This window comes from Equus caballus, chromosome 13 (genome assembly GCF_041296265.1).
Source record: "Equus caballus isolate H_3958 breed thoroughbred chromosome 13, TB-T2T, whole genome shotgun sequence".
In the NCBI taxonomy this organism is placed as follows: Eukaryota; Metazoa; Chordata; class Mammalia; order Perissodactyla; family Equidae; genus Equus; species Equus caballus.
The window spans coordinates 53,566,300-53,584,612 of record NC_091696.1 but is presented as its reverse complement, the minus strand read 5'-3'; the positions used below and the strand labels follow the sequence as shown (position 1 = coordinate 53,584,612).

Below are 18,313 nucleotides of genomic sequence, written 5' to 3'. Positions count from 1 at the left end.
GGAGGCCCAGCCCGGGCAGCCAGAACAGAGACCCTTTGTCCTCTGGAATCTAGGCAGCAGGGGGCTCCCGCGGGTCTCAATTTAAAGGGACAGGGGTTAAGCTGGATTTTGCTGAGCTGCAGTTTCAGTGCACGGCGCTGACCCAGATTGTGCCGGGACAGCAGTTGTGGTCAGCACGGGGGACTGTTCCACCCAAGACCCACCCCCTGCCCCAGGCTGGGCTCAGAGGTCCCCCACCAGCCCTCCTCACTCCCAGGGCCTCTCCTGAGTGTGAGGTTCCTGTGCCCCAAGTTCCCACCAGGTAGGAGGGGGGGCAGCAGGCAACCCCCACCCCACACACACAGGGCTCCATCTGGGGCTGGTGAACCTGTTGATGGACAGGGAGCCCTGGAATGGGGTCCAGCGACCTCTGCTCAGTAACAGAGGCTTAGCAATGGAAAGAACTCCTGAGCCACCTTGCATGCCTTGTTTTGAAGAGCAGACACTGAGGCCCAGAGACGGAGGGCCCCGTCTAGAGGCTCTTGCACACACAGTTCTGTATTCCACCTCACACGGTGCAGAAAACTGAATTCCAACCTGATCAGATGGCCAAATGTCAGGAATAAAATGTAAAAGTATTAAAAGGAGGGGCTGATCTGATGGTGCAGCGGTTAAGTGCTCACGTTCCACTTCTGCAGCCCGGGATTCGCCGGTTCAGAACTCAGGCACAGACCTATGCACCGCTTGTCAAGCCATGCAGTGGCAGGTGTCCCACATATAAAGTAGAGGAAGATGGCCACGGATATTAGCTCAGGGCCAGTCTTCCTCAGCAAATAGAGAAGGATTGGCGGCAGATGTCACCTCAGGGCTAATCTTCCTCAAAAAAATATATTAAAAGGAAACTTAGGGCATATCCCTTAGAATACAGGGATGGGAAGGAATTTAAGGGACAGGAAACTGGAGAACCACGAAGCAAAAGTTACTTATCTGACTACATTTTTAAAGTGTTACGTAAGTGTAAAAAGTGTGAGAGTCAAAAGCAGGACAAAAGCCATCGATAAAGTCAAAAGACAAATGGGAGACAATACGTGCTATGCATATGATAAAGGATTCATATACCTAAGATAGAAAGGAAATTTACACACTGAAAAAAAGCCCCAAAGAAAAATAGACACAGGGTATGTACAGGCAATTTACAGAAGATGAGAAAAGATGCAAATGGCCTGTCATGTGTGAGACGCTGCTCGGGCTCACTAGTGGTCAAATTGTCTTAATACAAATTTAAAAAGACCACTCGTCGAAGGCAGCGCGGGTGGCCCTCTCAGGACGCGGGGAACAGGCACCTCGCGCTTTGCTGGCAGGAATGTGAACTGCCTCACCTTTCGAAGGTTGCTCTGGCAACATTGAAATGTAATGGAAAACACAGTCCCCAAGGACAGATACACACGGGTGTGGACTGCACAAGCTTTTTGTAGTTGCTGAAACTTGAGGGGAGTGGGTGAACAAATGAGGATACAGACATGCTACGAATTTTTACACAACTTCTGCACAGGTCTGTGGGCCTTCTGGAGGAATACCCATCAAGTAGAAAAACCCAGTTGTTAGATAACGTGGATGCATCCGTTTCTGGGCTGGACCACCCTCAGGCCCTCTCACCAGCTCCGTCTCTCGAGAGCATGGGCTGACTGCACCGCTGTCCACCCACCCCGAGGGGAGACCGTGAGAGGGACAGGGGAGATGGATTCCCACAGACAGTCTGTGTCTGGCCACAAGGAGCCTTATCATGTTTGCTTTGGATGAAAATCTCAAAGGTTAACAAAAGCAAGAAACTAGAATTCAATTGTATCCAAATAATGGGGGGCAGAGCTACAGCACTTGGGGTTTGGGGACACCTCCAAGGCCTCTGGACAGCTCCCCGAGTGGAGACAGAAGAAAAGTGCTGTCCGCTGCCCTCCCCCACACCTGCTGCGTGGCTTGCCCGGCCTCCCTCCCTCCCTTCCTGGTGTCGCAGGCAAGTGGTGCCACCGCCCTGGATCCAGCCAACAACAGCCAGCGCAACAGCCAGCCGCCAGCCTTGTGTCACGCAGCTTCCCTTCCAGCAGAAGGCGGTGCTCAGTCCTGCACACAGCGGCGGGGCTGTTCAGGGCCCTCAGACACCCTGGCTGCTTTCTCCTCCTGCCTGTTCTTGTAACCCACCCTGGGCTCCTCCTCCAAGTGCAAGGCCCTGTGAGGCCCCTGGGTGGGAATGAGCTCCCCCCGCCCCGGCCTGCCCTCTCATGGCTTCCTGCCATATAGAGAGGGGCATCCTGTCACCCCGCCCACTGCAGCTTTCCTGAAAGAAGGAGTGGGAGTGGGCCGCACCCTACGTGGTCCTGCCAGGGCCAGGGGGGCGGACAGTCACTCTTCCTCTTTGCCCTGGTGCCCCAGCTTTTCAGCATAAACTAGACCAAGGTGCCTGGGCATCTGGGTTTCACAAGATTAGTTTCCTCAAAGGTTTTGGGAAGAACAGGGTTTATGAATATTTTACCCAAAACAAAGTTTTTCTTAAGTCCCTACCATCTATCTGTATCATTTCATAAAGGGAGTGTCATTTTCCAACCAAAAAAGTAGGAAGTACATGCTCTTAGAATTATGCTTGAATAAAGGTTAGGTTTATTTATTTTTTAAAGTCCAGCATGTGGTTCTTATTTATCCTCATTTTATCTGGGCAAATGAATACTTCCTGGCCTGGGTGTTGGGCACTCATGAACTAGAAGGTGAAGGGCACAGGTGGGCCCTCGGGGCTCTTGGCCTACAGTGAGGCTGGGACGAGGTCCAGCTGCATTGGAGCGTGGTGACCAGACCAAATTCCTGGTCCCCTTCCAAGGTAGGGACAGAGAGTGACAAGGGCAGAAGACGGTTGCCAGGGCAGGATGCCCTGAGAGTTGTGCTCCAGTTTGAGGGCTCCCCTTGGTACCCCTCCCCAGCTTACCTGGGCTGGCAGGTGGGAGTGAGGCTACCCAGGCCCCCTCCCCCTAGGAAAAGTAGCCACCCTTCCTGGCTCCTCCCTGCAGTGACTGACCAAGGATGGAGAGAGGTCAAATCTGTCTAGAACTGGAGTCCCAAGAGGAAAGGAAAGAGAGAATGAGGCAGGAAAAATATATGAAGAAATATAGGTCAGAAATTCTCAAATTTGGTGAAAGACATTAATTTACAGATTCAAGCAGTTCAGTGAACCCTAAGAAAAATCAATACAAAGAAAACCACACTCAGGCACATTATAGTCAACTACTGACAACAAAACTTGAAGAAAAAATATTGAAAGCAGCCAGAGAAAAATGTCATTCAAGGGAACAACAATTTGAACAACTTACGACTTCTCATCAGAAATGATGGAGTGACGGTTTCACAAGTACATACTTATCTCCAAACTTATCAAGTGGTAGATTAAATAGGTAAGCTTTTTTATATCAATGATGCCTCAACACAGTGGGCTTTTTTTTTCTTCTGCCCAAAGACCCCGGTACCTAGTTGTATATTCTAGTTGCAGGTCCTTCTGGTTGTGCTATGTGGGATGCTGCCACAGTGTGGCTTGATGAGCAGTGCTAGGTCCACACCCAGGATCCAAACCAGTGAAATTGGCTGGCCCCAATAAAGTGCTTTTTTAAAAAAAGAAAATAAATGCTAACAGGAGTGCTCCAAGAAAGGATATTTATACCAGATGAAAATTCAGATCTTCAGGAAGAAATAAAGAGTATAGGAAATTAGGGGCTGGCCCCGTGGCTGAGTGGTTAAGTTCACATGCTCTGCTTCAGCACCCCGGGCTCCCCCGTTGGGATCCTGGGGGGGCGACTACACACTGCTCAAGCCATGCTGTGGTGGCATCCCACATAGAAGAACTAGAAGGACTTACAACTAGGATATACAACTATGTACTGGGGCTTTGGGGAGAAAAAAAAAGAGGAAGATTGGCAACACATGTTAGCTCTGGGCCAATCTTCCTCAAAAAAAAAAGCATAATAAAAAAACAGTATAAGAAATTATAATATTTAGGTACATTTATATATAGGAAATCTGGGATAAAATAATGACAGCATAGGAGGGCAATTATAGCATACAGGACAGGGGAAAGGAGAAAATGGACCTGCATTTTTGCAAGATTCCTGCATTTTATATGAAGTGGTACAATATTAATTCTAAATAGTCTGTGAAAAGGTAGGGATGTAGTTACAATCCCTAGAGCAACTGATATGAAAATAATGCCAAGGTATACCTAAAAAACCAGCAGACAAATTAAAATGGAACTCTAAAATATTCATTTAATCCAAAACAATCAGAAAAGGAGGAAAAGAATATGATTCATAGGGGGCAAGCAGAAAACAAATAGTAAAAGAGAAGACCTAAATACAACTATATCAATAATTACATTAAATATTAATGGATTAAATATGCTAATGAAAAGGAAGAGATTGTCAGACTGGATTTAAAGAAAAGCAAGACTCAACTATCTAGAAATGATTCATTTCAGCTACAAGGACACAGATGGGTTGAAAGTAAATGGATGGACAAAAATATACAAATATACTATGCAGTAATAAGCATGAGAGGCTGGAGTACCTATATTTCTATCAGATAAGGTAGACTTCAAGATGAAGAACATTACCAAAAATAAAGAAAAATATTTCATAACATTTCATAAAAATAAAAGAGTCAGGGCCGGCCCCGTGGCCAAGTGGTTAGGTTCGCCCACTCTGCTTCGGCGGCCCAGGGTTTTGCCGGTTCGAATCTTGGGCACGGATGTGGCACTGCTCACCAGGCCAAGCTGAGGCGACATCCCACATGCCACAACTAGAAGGACCCACAACTAAAAATATACAACTATGTGCCAGGGGACTTTGGGAGAAAAAAGGAAAAAATAAAAAATAAAAGGGTCAGTTCACTAGGAGGAAATAAATATGTATGTACCTTTTAAAAGAGCTTCAAAATACATAAAAAATTGGCAGAATTAAAGAGATAGGCATTTCCACACAATCAGAATGGGAGATTTTGATAACCCTCTCACGGCAGTTGATGGAACAAACTAGAGAAAAGAATGAGTAAAGACATGGAATATTTGAACAATACTATCGGCCACCTTGAACTATGTCTGTAGGGCGCTACATCCAACTACCGCAGAATGGTTGTTCTTTTCCAGTGCATTTGGTCATTTTCCAACCAAAAAAGTGTTCTTTTCCTCTTTTCCTGGCTCCTGGCTTGGAGGCGATGGGGGACACACCGTATTGTAGCCCCAGGCCTGCCTCTGCATGAGACTCACCTCCTCTTACACACGACAGAAACTTCCATGTTTATCCAGAAGAGACACAAGTTTAAAAACATCTGGGAGACCCCGATGTCGGGCAATGCCCCCATCATACTGCTGAGGAAATGAGGCCGACAGCAGCAGGGCTGGGATAGAATCTGCTTCTCCTGGTCCACGAGCTCCTCCCACCCTGCAGGGCTGGGTGCCTCCAAGCCCACTGCACGGGACTTGGTGTAGTAGATCGACAGGAATGCTCCGGAAACCCAAAGCTGTGCTCATCCATAACTTCCCATTCCACCTCTTCCTCCGTCAGGCCCTGGTGCCCTCAGAGTGCCGACACCCCAGGACTGAGACCAGACTAGCCAAGCCTCAGAAGGAGGGAGCCACTGGAAAGAGAGCTGGGCGGAGGGAGCCCAGACGCAGTCCTGGCTATGGCCTCTGAGGGGCAGTGTAGCCCCACGGACCATCAGAGCAACTGGGTCCCAGTACTGGCAGGCTGGTGAGACCCACTGACGTCTCCACTGTTGGTCTTTGTATTGGTTATCTACTGGTGCATAACAAAATACCCCAAAATTTGGTGGCGTAAAACAACTCACATTTATTATCTCACAGTTTTTCTGGGGCAGGAATCTGAGTGGGGCTTCTCTGGGGGATTCTGACTCAGGGTCTATCATGGGCTCCGGTGACACTCCAGGCTCAGCTCTGGTAGGATCTGCTTCTAAACCGGTGTATGGGGCTGTCGGCAGGCCTCGAGTCCTCACTGGCTGTTGGCCAGAGACATCAGTTCCTTGTCACATAGACCTCTCCATAGGGCTGCTCACAACATGGCAGCTGGCTTCTCCTGGAGTGAGGGCTCCAAGGCAGAAAGGGGGAGAGAGAAAGAAAGAGGCAGAGGCAGCTAGAGTCTTGGCAACCAAATCTTGACGTGACGCCCATCTCTCCTGCTGCATTCTATTGTCAGGAGCAGTCGCGGGGCACAGCCCATGCTCACGGGGTGAGGGTTTCGTAAGAGTGTGAACTAGGTTGTTTTTTGGTTGTTGAGCTGTAAGAGTTCTCTTTTAAATTCTTCATACTAGACTCTTACCAGTCATAGGATTTGCAGATGTTTTCTCCCATTCTGTAGCTTGTCTTTTCACTTTCTTCATAATTCCAAACGTCTTACCAACGCAGGTTTTGTCAACCGAAATTGTCACTAGCAGCGTAGGAGTTTTGACGGTCCACCTCCTTGCTAATATTTGGAATTTTCAGACTGAGGGTTTTACTGAGATTTTATCTGCATTTCTCTGATTCCTTCTGAGGCTGAGTGCCTTTGCAAGTGTTTCTCGGCCACTGGGATTTCCTTTTTTGGAGAAGTGGATCTTCAAGAATTCATGGGCTGTCCTGGTAAGTCGTTGGTCTTTTACTCACTGGTTTCTACTAATAGGACCCTTCACCTGTATAGTTTTTGGTGGCGGAAACATCCTTTCTCATTCAGCAACTTGTATTTTTCCTTTCTTCATGGTCTATGTGTGTTTTTCAATAGATTTTATTTTTTAGGGAAGTTTTAGGTTCACAGGAAAATTGAGTGGAAAGTACAGAGAGTTCCCATATTCTTCCACCCCCAAACACCATAGCCTCCTCCACTGTCAACATCCCGCCCTAGATAGTGTGGTACATGTGTTACAATCGACGAACCTACGCTGATGCTGTTATTAGCCACAGTCTGTAGTTTACGTGAGGGTTCTCTCTTGGTGTGGCACATTCTGGATTTTGACAAATGTATAATGATGTGTATCCATCATTACAGTGTCATACAGAATAGTTTCTCTGCCCTTAAACCCCTCTGCACTCCACCTATTCATCCCCACCCTCCCCTAACCCCTAAGAACCACTGATCTCTGTCTCCATCATGTTACCTTTTCCAGAATGTCCTATAGTTGGAATCACACAGTATGTAGCCTTTTCAGGTTGGCTTCTCTCACTTAGCAATATGCATTTAAGGTTCCTGTATGTCATTTCATGGCTCGATAGCTCGTTTCTTTGCAGCACTGAATAGTATCCCATTGTATGGACGGATTACAGTTAATTTATCCATTCACCCGCTGAAGGACATCTTGGTTGGTTCCAAAGTTTTGGCAATTATGAATAAAGCTGCTATAAACATCTGTATGAAGATTTTTGTGTGGACGTAAGTTTTCAGCTCATTTGAGTAAGTGCCAAGAGCATGACTGCTGGATCATACACTAAGTGTGTGTTTAGTTTTCTAAGAAACTGCCGAATCAGCTCTCAAAGTGGCGGCGCCATTTTGCCTTCCCACCAGCGTTCATTGAGTGTCCCTGTTGCTCCACATCCTTGCCAGCGTTTGGTGTTATCAGTGTTTTGAATTTTGGCCATTTTAATATCTTCATGATGTTTTTTATGAAGTTCTTAATTTTAACATAGTTGAATTTGTCAGTCTTTTCCTTTATGATTAGTACCTTTTGTGTCTAAAGAAATTCTTCCTCAACGAAGGTTGTGAATATATTTTCCTATCTTCTAAAAGCTTTGTAGATTTGTCTTTCATATGTAGGTCTTCAATCTGCCTGAAATTTATGTCTATGTATGCAAGATTAGGTCTTTTTTTTCCTATATAGATACTCTCTTGACCCAGCACTATTTATGGAAAAACTTGTGTTTCCCCACTGTTCTGCAGTGGTTCCGCAATCGTATATTAGGTCCTCATACGTGTATGTACCTTCTCTGGGCTCTGTATCCTGTTCCATTCATCTATTTGTCAACACCAAGGCTGATATGTGGAATTATTACAGCTACACAAGAAGGATTGAGACCTGGCAGAATGGACCCTCACCTCTTTATCTTCTTCAGAGGGTCTGGCTAGTTTGGCCCTTTGTATTTCCATATTATATTTTGAGTCTCTTTGTCAAGACCACAAAACAATCCTGTTGGGACATTGATTGAGATTGCAGTGCATCTGTGGGTCAAGGTGAGGCCAGTTGACCACTGCCTTCTCCTCACAAGGCTGCAGACCCACTGACCTCTCCGTGGCCCCTGAGCCTGGCTTTATTTGAAGGGCCCCCGAGTGCAGGGCCTGAGACATGACACCTAAATAGTCCTAAATCTCAGAAGGAACTAGGGCTGCCCTGCAAGGAACAAGCTGCAATGTGAACAGCTAGGAGACGAGAAAATCCTGCACATCTGCTGCTCAGAGACCACACTGGGGGCAGAATCCAGCCAGGCTGAGCACAACAAGCCACTCCCTCCATCACACCAGATAAAGATAGAGCTCGGAGAGAGGGGACATTGCAGACCAGTGGCACCTGGGGCAAACCTGGCTGGCACAGGGGGAGGAAGAAATGAGTCTTATTTTTTTTAAGATTTTATTTTTCCTTTTTCTCCCCAAAGCCCCCGAGTATGTAGTTGTATATTTTTAGTTGTGGGTCCTTCTAGCTGTGGCATGTGGGATGCCACCTCAGTATGGCCTGATGAGCGGTGCCATGTCCGTGCCCAGGATTCAAACTGGTGAGACCCTGGGCCGCTGAAGTGGAGCATGCGAACTTAACCACTCGGCCACGGGGCCGGCCCCCAAAAATGACTCTTAAAATGGATATGAGGTGGAGGTTTTAAGCCACACTAAGCTGGACTTGTAATAACTGAAAATGATTTAAGAGCTATGAGATGTGCTCCTTAAGAGATGGGAGAGAAGAGTCTAGAATAGAGAAGCGTGGTCATGGAGAAATAAAACCGTGCAGATGTATTTATAAAGTGCTTCCATATTCAGTAATGAATGTGAGAGGAGAGCCAGCAACAGAGAAACTCATGACGGAGAAATAAAAACAGTCTCATGTTTATGCTCCGCTGTATTCAAATGTGTTCATAAAGTGCTTCCCCGTCTGGTATCCATCTCCCTGCGGAAGGCTGGGTTCCCTGGAAACATACCCCAGATGAGGACAGTGGGAAAATGTTAGAGTCTACGATTCGATGATTTTTGATGTATTCACATATATATGTAACCATGACCACAGAACGTTTTCATCTCCTCAAAAAGAAACTCCATACCCTTAAGCAATTATGCCTTTCCTCCCCACCACTCCCCACCCCAGCCTTAAGCACCCACTAAACCTCTTTGTGTCTCTTTCTATTTCCCTATTCTGGACTTTCATATAAATGGGATCACACAATACGTGGACGTTTGTGACTGACTTCTTTCACTGAGCACAATGTTTTCGAGGTTCGTCCACGCTGTAGCCTGAGCCGGCACTTCATGCATTTTTATGGCCAAATAATATTCTGTCGTATGACTGCACCACGTTCTCTTTATCCATTCATTTGCTGATGGACTTTTGGGTTGTTTCCATCTTTTGGCAGTTGTGAATACTGCTATTCTAAACGTTTGTGCACAAGTTATTTGTGGACATATGCTTTCATTACTCTTGTGTATATACCTAGGAGTAAAATTGTTGAATCATATAATTCTATATTTAATCACTTGAGAAATTGCCAGACTATTTTCCAAAGTGGCTGCAATGTTTTACATTCCCACCAGCAGTGTAGGAGTATTCCAATTTCTCCACATCTTCATCAACACTTTTTAGTATCTGATCTCTTGGTTCTAGCCATCCTGGCGGGTATAAAGTGGTATCTCGTGCTTTCAGTTTGTATTTCCCTGATGACTAATGATGTTGAGCATCTTTTCATGTGCTTGCTGGCCATTTGTATACCTTCCTTGGAGAAAAGTCTATTAGATCCTTTGCCCATTTTTTATTGGGTTGTTTGTCTTTTTATTATTATTATTAGTGAGGAAGATTGTCCCTGAGCTAACATCTATCTTTTTATTATTGTTTTAAGAGTTCTTTATAAATTTTAGATACAAGTCCCTTATCAGATATGATTTGCAAATGTTTTCTCCCATTCTGTGCGTTGTTTTTGTTCTTTTTTTTTTTTTAGGAAGATTAGCCTTGAGCTAACATCTGCTGCCAATCCTCCTCTTTTTGCTGAGGAAAACTGGCCCTGAGCTAACATCTGTGCCCATCTTCCTCTATTTTATATGTGGGATGCCTGCCACAGCATGGCTTGACCAGCAGTGTGTAGGTCCGCACCCGGGATCTGAACCGGCGAACCCTGAGTCGCTGCAGCGGAACATGCGAACTTAACTGCTGTGCCACCGGGCCGGCCCAGTCTTTGTACTTTCTTGATGGTGTCCTCTGAAGCACAAAAGTTTTTGATTTTTTTTTCCTGAGGAGGATTTGCCCTGAAATAACATCTGTGCCAATCTTCCTCCGTTTTTCAGTATGTGGGCCACCAGCACAGCATGGCCACTAACAGAGCAGTGTAGATCCATGTCCAGGAACTGGGCCACCGAGGTGGAGCATGCTGAACTTAACCACTAGGCCACCAGGGCTGGCCCAAATGTTTTTAATTTTTATGAAGTCCAATTTATCTATTTTCTTTTGTTGCTCATGCTTTTGATGTCACATCTAAGAATCCTTTGCCAAATCCAAAGTCATGAAAATTTACTCCTACACTTTCTTCTAAGAGTTTTATAGTTTTAGTACTTACATTTTGGTCATTGATCCACTGTGAGTTAACTTTTTTTTTCCATTTTTCTCCCCAAAGCCCCCCAGTACATAGTTGTATATATTTTTTAGTTGTGAGTCCTTCCAGTTGTGGCACGTGGGATGCCACCTCAGCATTGGCTTGATGAGCAGTGCCATGTCTGCACCCAGGATTCGAACCAGCGAAACTCTGGGCCACTGAAGCGGAGCGTGCGAATTTAACCACTTGGCCATGGGGCCAGCCCCTGAGTTAACTTTTTAATATGATGTGAGGTAAGGGTTCAACTTCATTCTTTTGCATGTGGATGTCCTGTTGTACCAGCACCACTTGTTGCAAAGACTGTTCTTTCCCTCATTAAATGGTCTTGGCACCCTCGTCAAAATTAGTTGACTATAAATGTATGGATGTATTACTGAACTCTCCATCCTATGCCATTGCTCTATACGTCTAGCCTCGTGCAGTGCCACACTGTCTTGATTATTGTTGCTTTGTAGTCAGTTGCGAAATAGGGAAGTGTGAGTCTTCCTGCTTTGTTCTTTTTCAGGAGTTTCTGGCTATTTGGGGACTCTTGCAAACCCATTGAACTTTAGGATCAGCTTATCAATTTCTACAAAGAATTCAGCTAGGATTCTGCTATGGACTGAGTTGAATCTATAGATCAGTTTGAGTGTATTGCCATCTCAACAATGTTGAGTCTTCCAATCCATGAATATGGGATGTTTCCCCATTTATTTAGATCTTGTTTCATTTCTTTCAGCAATGATGTAGTTTTCAGAGGACTATAAGTATAGGAAATCAGAAAATACTTTGAGATGAATGAAATTGAAGACATACACATCAAAACTTAGGGAATAACAGTTAAAGCAGTGTTTAGAGGGAAATTTATAGCTGCAAAAGTCTATACTAACAACTGTCAACTTAAAAGCCAATTTGCCTATTTTTTTTACCTCAAAATGAGTTTATTTGGGAATAGCCAAAAGAATTGCAATTTGGGATGGGCATGCTATGGCAAACCATAGGCAAATCCAGAAAACAAAGGAGGGAGCTGCCTTTCTAGAGCGAAGAGAGAGTTGGCCCCGGCTGTTCTAAAGGAAAGTCCACTGGGGAAGAGTGACAGTTCAGGGCCGGCTTCTCACTGGCTGAGCTGCAGCATTTCTGATTGGCTGAGCTGTGGTCTTTCTCATTGGCTGGGCTTCAGCATTTCTGATCGGCTGAGCTGTAGCATTTCTGATTGGCTGAGCTGTAGCATTTCTGATTGGCTGGGCTGCAGCGTTTCTCATTGGCTGAGCTGTTGCCAGCCAGGCAGAGAAATCTTCCTTCAGGAGTAAAGTAGGTGTACTTCCTGTGGGAGACGCAAGTGTCCTGTCTGTTCCTGTTTGGTGCAGTTGATGATGGGTGATGGTGGTGAAAGCTCCCCCTGCAGACCCTTCTCTATATTTCTTAAGGTTTCTTTTATTGATTTCCACACAGAGAAAGAATATCTCAAAGCAACAACCTAACTTCCCACTTTAAGACAGTGAAGAAAGAAGGCTACTTGTAGTCAGCCCTGTACTGGAGAGTCCAGCCAGAGCAACTAAGAAAATGAAGTAAAAGGCATCCAGATTGGGAAAGAAGTAAAATGATCTCTATTCCCACATGACATAATCTTGCACGTAGAAAATTCTAAGGAATCCACTAAAAATCTATTAGAACTAATAAATGAGTTCAGCAAACTTGCAGGATACAAGATCAATATATAAAAATCAACTGTTTTTTATACACTTGCAATGAATAATTGAAAATGAAATTAAGAGATCAGGGGGCTGGCCCTGTGGTGTAGTGGTTAAGTTCAGAGGCTCTGTTTCAGTGTCCTGCGCCCAGGCTGGGATCCCCCTGCATGGACCTATGCATCGCTCATTAAGCCACGCTGTGGTGGTGTCCCACATACAAAATAGAGGAAGACTGGCACAGCTGTTAGCTCAGGGCCAATCTTCCTCAAGGAAAAAAATAAATAATTAAAAAAATAAAAATTAAAAAAAGAGTATAATAAGAATAAATTTTTTTGAAAAAGAAATTAAGAAAACAATTCCATTCACAGCAGCATCAAAAAGCATGCATGCCTTTTCAAGAGCTCACTACATAAGATCGAGCAGGAGACCTCGTGTTTCAAACAGTAGGTACGTCAGAAGCCCCTCGGTAATAAAGGGGAGATTTTTTCCCCACCCAAACGCTCGGACTGAGCGGAGGTTAAGGAGCCCTGGTCTGACCTTGCCTGTCGATCCAGGTGCACCCTCCAGCCTTTCCTCCGACCCAGGGTGAGAGTGTAATTCCCTAGCGAGCCCCACGTCCGGGGAAAAGGCAGCTGCGAGACGCGCTGTCCAGGACCGCGCCGCAGGGGCACTCGCGTGGGCCCCTCCATAAAAAATATCTAAAATGATGTTTAACGACCTAGTGGGTATGAAGACGAACATAATCGAGGCTGGGTTCATTACTATTATATGTTTTTTTTCTTCCGATTTTAACAGAAACTGACAATAAACACCTCCACGAGCCCTGCAAGGGGAGCAGGGTCGGGGAGGCACTGAGGGTGGCTTGGTCTGGGGGCCGGGCCGGGGGGCGGGCCGGAGGCGGGGCCTGAAGCCGGGCACCGCCCCGCCCCGCCCCTCCCCCTCCGTCCCTCCCCCTTGGGTTCGGTCGACCCCGCGCGCAGCCGGCGGCCGGCCCGGCGGGCGTCATGGGCGGCCTCTTCGGACGCGGAGCGCTGCGGGGGCTGCTGTGCGGCCCGCGGGCCCCCGGGCCCAGCCTGCGCGCGCGCCCCAGCTCGGGTGAGTCGGGCGCCGCGCCGCGCGGGGAGGGAGCGGGCGGGGCGCCGCCGGCCTTTGTTGGCGCGCGCGCGGGCCGGCGGGCCGTGGGGCTGGGGACCCGGACCCCCGCCGCCCGCCTGAGTCGCCGGGAGGCCTTGCTCGGGTCCCGCCGCCGCGGCCGGGGCCCTGCACGCCCCTCCCCGCCGCTCGCTGCCCGCCCCCCCCCGCACCCCTCGCCCGCCCCCAGGTTGTCTCGGGGCCGCGGGGCCCGAGGGCACCGGAGCAGGAGGAAGCCAGAGGCGTGGTGGCCACGCTGGGTGGGGATGGGGGTCCGAGCGGACCAGGGGCTCTTGAGGGGGGTCGTTCTCGGCAGATGAGCACTCCCGACGGAGCCGCTCCTCGGGGCGTTTTGTCCAGGCCCTAACTCTGCCTGGGTGTCCCTGCCTGGAGCCCTGGGGCTCGTGTCTGTAGCGGGTCCCCTGCCCCAGCTGCCTGCCCACGGCGTGCGTCCTGAGGGCCTGATGTCGTAGTGTCCCAAACGCTGGAAAGAGCGAACTGCTATCTTCCACGGCACAAGCCAGGCCAGGCTAGATGGGGGGCGGGGGGCAGGCACTGGGTTTTGGGGGAGCAAACACGACAGTGGGGCGTCCTCCAGCAGTGAAGGGATGTGGTGGGCACTTACTGCCTGCTCTCCAGGCCCAGCACACGTTGTGGTTAATTTTCCTTCCTGCCTTCCCTTCGCTTCTCCTGGGTTCCCTCAGACCCTCGCGATGTGGCAGGTTGGGGGTTCGGACGTGTCTGTGCCATCCCTGGGAACTTCTGGAGTCTCGCTTTCTTTCCAGTGCAGCATCTCTGGGCCTCCGGGTGGCCACTGAGCCGGGCTCTGCCTCCCTGGGGCCTCCAGCCCTCTAAGATGCCTTCCTAGTGGACACTGGCTCCATCATGGGCAACTTCAGCCATGGCCTGGGAGGAGCCATGGCCCCTGCGGCAGGCTGGAGGCCCTGGGGGACCCACTGCCCCCGTTGTCCCCGACAGGCAGTGCCATGCTCCGCAGCTCCTCCCCTCCAGAGCTGCTGTGGTAGAGCCAGACACTCTGAAGCCCAGCTGACACCTAGGCCCTGGCAGGGGAACTCCGGTCGGGGAGACGGGAAAGGGTGAAGTGGCGGCAGCCCTGACCCCCTGTCTTCTACAGGAGGGCCCTCCTGGACCCGGGAGCGGACCCTGGTCGCGGTGAAGCCAGACGGGGTGCAGCGGCGGCTTGTTGGGGATGTGATCCAGCGCTTTGAGCGGAGGGGCTTCAAGCTGGTGGGGATGAAGATGCTGCAGGTACCAGGGCTCGGCCTGGGCCTCTGGGTGTCCCTCTGGGGACCGGGGGGAGGGGTTCTCATGGACCTCAGCCGTAGAAGGGGGCGGGGGGCGGGGAGGCATGTGTCCTGTGCTCCTGTGGCTGACGTGCTGGACCATCTAGGTGTTATCTGCAAAGTGCCCTGAGGTCAGGACACCACAGTGACTGCCCCAGTGACCTGTGGGGGTCCCTCTCTTGGGGCTCCTCTCACCTCTTCCCCCAATGCCACCCAGGCGCCAGAGAGCATCCTTGCTGAGCACTACCACGACCTTCGGAGGAAGCCCTTCTACCCTGCCCTCATCAGCTACATGAGCTCCGGGCCCGTGGTGGCCATGGTATGGCGGGGCAGTGGTAGGGTGGAGGCGGACAGAGCCCAGAGCCACGGAGCCCTTAGTGGCCTCACTTCTCCCAACCTCATTTATCTGTGTGCTGCAGGTCTGGGAGGGCCCCAATGTGGTCTGCACCTCGAGGGCCATGATAGGGCACACTGACGCGGCTGAGGCTGCCCCTGGCACCATCCGGGGAGACTTCAGCATCCACATCAGCAGGTACAGGGGCCCTGACACACTCGGCTGGTTGGAGCTGATGGGCCAGCTCACTAGGGGTTGAGGAGGGCCTGCATTTGGGGTGGCAGGCCGCTTCTAAGGCAGGTCCATGGGACCTGGGTGTCTTGCCGGGCAAAGGTAAAGCAGAAGAGACTGCTGATGGTGGGATGTCACACCTCTCGTTTGCTAGTGCAGTTTTTTCAAAGTGCTTTCACGCACACAGGAGGTGATGAGGCATTCCCTATGTGTCGTGTACATCCACTGCCATCATGGCCTGTTATCTGACTCTTTCTTGCCAGATACACCCAGGGGTTGGCACGGGATGACAGGTGGGCAAATGGGGCTCCCAGAGACAGTCTGGGCTGGCCATGACGTTGTGGGTAAGAGGCTGAGGCCAGGCTGGAACCCAGCTTTCCAGTCCCCCTCTCTTCCTTTCCTCGCCGCATAATCACTCAGCTGGCTCCCCTAGACAGTAAGGGATCAGCAAACTGTCCCTGGGATCCCAAAGTGCACACTGAAGCCTGTGCCTTACCTCTGCTGCCTACCACCTGGCACAGAAATGTCATCCACGCCAGCGACTCCGTGGAGGGGGCCCAGAGAGAGATCCAGCTGTGGTTCCAGAGCAGCGAGCTGGTGGACTGGGCAGATGAAGGCCACCACAGCAGCACCTACCCGGCTTGAAGCTCAGGCTGCCCGCGGCCACGCCAGCATCCACCCAGGACCAACTACCTCTGTCGACAAGAACTTGAGCCCACACCCACGCTCTGCCCATCTATCCCAGACCAGCTCCCTGTCCACTTTCTGCCCCAGCCCAGCCCAGAGGGGTTGAGCCACCAACCTAATGTGCCTTTTAGTATCTTAAGCCAGCAAGAGACTGGAGCAAATCCTTTCTCTACCAAAGTGCCAGACAACCTTTGGGGTGTCTCCAAAAGAGGGTAGTGTGACCTCCCCTCCCCCAAAAGAGGGGCATTAAAAGTCACTGTGCTGTGGGGGGGGGGGTAGTGGAGCGCTCATTATGACTTCCACCATCTCTGAGGTAGGAAGGAGGCCTTTATGCAGAGTTGTAAGCAGTTGAGAGTGGAAATGAAGCTTACCCTCTCTCACACCAGTAGGGAACCAATAACTTTGCTGAATGTATGAGACAGGCAGAGGTTCAGAGACCTCCAGCCTGAAATCGGGGAATCCAAGCAGAGCCCCTGAGCTGGTGCTGTCCCAGCCCCAACTCTGATCCTGCTGAAGGAGGAGCTGCCTGCCTTGGGCAGGACAGGAGGGTGGCAGGAAGGGGTAGGTGTAGGGGGTGCATGGGGCTGAGGGTGGGGTGAGACCACCCCCAGGGCAGAAAGCCTGGTGATCTTGGCCCCTCCTCTTCATGGCCTTGTGTAGCTGAGGCTGCCTGGAGCTGTGTGGTTGTTTTCACGTCACGTTGACACTACACATATCACACCTCACCTGGTTGCCAGGTGTGTCCGTGGTCACTCATCACAGGTACTGGACTCTGCACATCATTATACCTGCTGAGGTTGACTTGCTCTTCACTCCACTTTTTGACATGTTGGTGAGGGATGCCTGGATCCTGGATTCACAGCGTCAGTTTGTGGAAATTAATCACAGAAACCTTAATTAAGTTGGAGTGGGGAGGGCCTGTAGGGGGAGCTCACACCCCCATCACATCCTCAATTACACCGAGCAGCAAGAGAGGGACACTTGCATCATGGATGGTAAATAAAACTACTTTACTACTGAAGGAAGATTTCTCTCCTCACCGGGTGACCGCCCAGCCAATGAGAAGCGCTCCAGCTCAGCCAATGAGAAGCGTTACTGCCCTGAACTGTTACTTTCCCCCAATGGACTTTCCTTTAGGACAGCCCCTCCCTACTCCCCCTTTTCTATATAAAGTCAGCTCCCTCCCTTGTTTTCCGAAGTTGTTTTTGGTTTGCGATAGCATGCACATCCCAAGTTGCAATTCTTTTGGTTATTCCCAAATAAACTCATTTTGAGATGAATTAGCAGGCTAATTTGTTTTTAAGTTGACAGGTTGCTACCTGTGCCTCCGCCTGGGGGCAGGGATGAAGTGCCCTGACCTTTCATATCGGCCATGAAACGGGTCATTTCAGGAACTGGCACCGAGGCTGACTCTGAAGGGAAAAGGCTTCCTCGCTTCCGTGGCTTTCTGGGCTCGTCTCCTTCCCTCTGCTCCTCTTCTGTCAAGTTGATGCAACAAGGCAGGGAGATGTCCAGGGCACTGAGATGCTGAGCGCCCCCAACCACGTGTTTTAAATGCACGGCTGAGCCCCGAGCGGTGGGGAAAGCCGAGGGGCCTTGGGCCGGTCTGCGAGCCCTGCCTTAACCCAGGAACCGCGTGCCAGCTGAGTCCAGCTAGCTCTGACCACGGCACTCACGCCCGATCTCGGCAAAGGGACTCGGACCGAGAGCGGGATGGTCACCAGGCCTCCACGGCAGGAGCCTGCCAGGCGCAGTGCGCCTGCGCTCTCCGCCGTACTCCGACCGACTTCCAGTCCCAGCAGGCCGCGCGGCCACTGTGGGCGGGACGTCCAGGGAGGAGCGAGTGCGGCGGTGGGCGGGGCGTCCCGGAGGAGAGTGGGCGCCGGTGGGCGGGGCGTCCTGGGCGGAGCGAGCGCGGCGGTGGGCGGGGCGTCCTGGAGGAGAGTGGGCGGCGGTGGGCGGGGCGTCCTAGAGGAGAGTGGGCGCCGGTGGGCGGGGCGTCCTGGGCGGAGCGAGCGCGGCGGTGGGCGGGGCGTCCTGGAGGAGAGTGGGCGCCGGTGGGCGGGGCGTCCTGGGCGGAGCGAGCGCGGCGGTGGGCGGGGCGTCCTGGAGGAGAGTGGGCGGCGGT

At 50.3% G+C, this 18,313-nt stretch overlaps 1 protein-coding gene and 1 long non-coding RNA gene across 3 annotated transcripts; both read left to right on the top strand.

Annotated features, from left to right (window-relative positions):
• Positions 1 to 13,202, top strand: LOC138917045 (uncharacterized). The gene is made up of 3 exons (XR_011424426.1): positions 1 to 6,640; positions 10,850 to 11,061; positions 12,260 to 13,202. It is a non-coding gene; the product is annotated as an uncharacterized lncRNA (long non-coding RNA).
• A 221-nt stretch (positions 13,203 to 13,423) lies between these two features.
• NME4 (NME/NM23 nucleoside diphosphate kinase 4) lies at positions 13,424 to 17,465 on the top strand. 2 transcript variants are annotated; one of them, XM_023616743.2, is made up of 5 exons: positions 13,424 to 13,593; positions 14,765 to 14,898; positions 15,151 to 15,252; positions 15,353 to 15,465; positions 16,020 to 17,465. In XM_023616743.2, exons 1-5 carry the CDS (start codon positions 13,503 to 13,505, stop codon positions 16,141 to 16,143), a joined length of 564 nt encoding a protein of 187 aa, XP_023472511.2. In that variant the 5' UTR covers positions 13,424 to 13,502; the 3' UTR covers positions 16,144 to 17,465. The 2 variants fall into 2 exon arrangements, with proteins under 2 accessions (XP_023472511.2, XP_070087384.1); XM_070231283.1 differs by lacking the exon at positions 13,424 to 13,593 and adding an exon at positions 13,841 to 13,889.
• Positions 17,466 to 18,313: the final 848 nt, after the last annotated feature.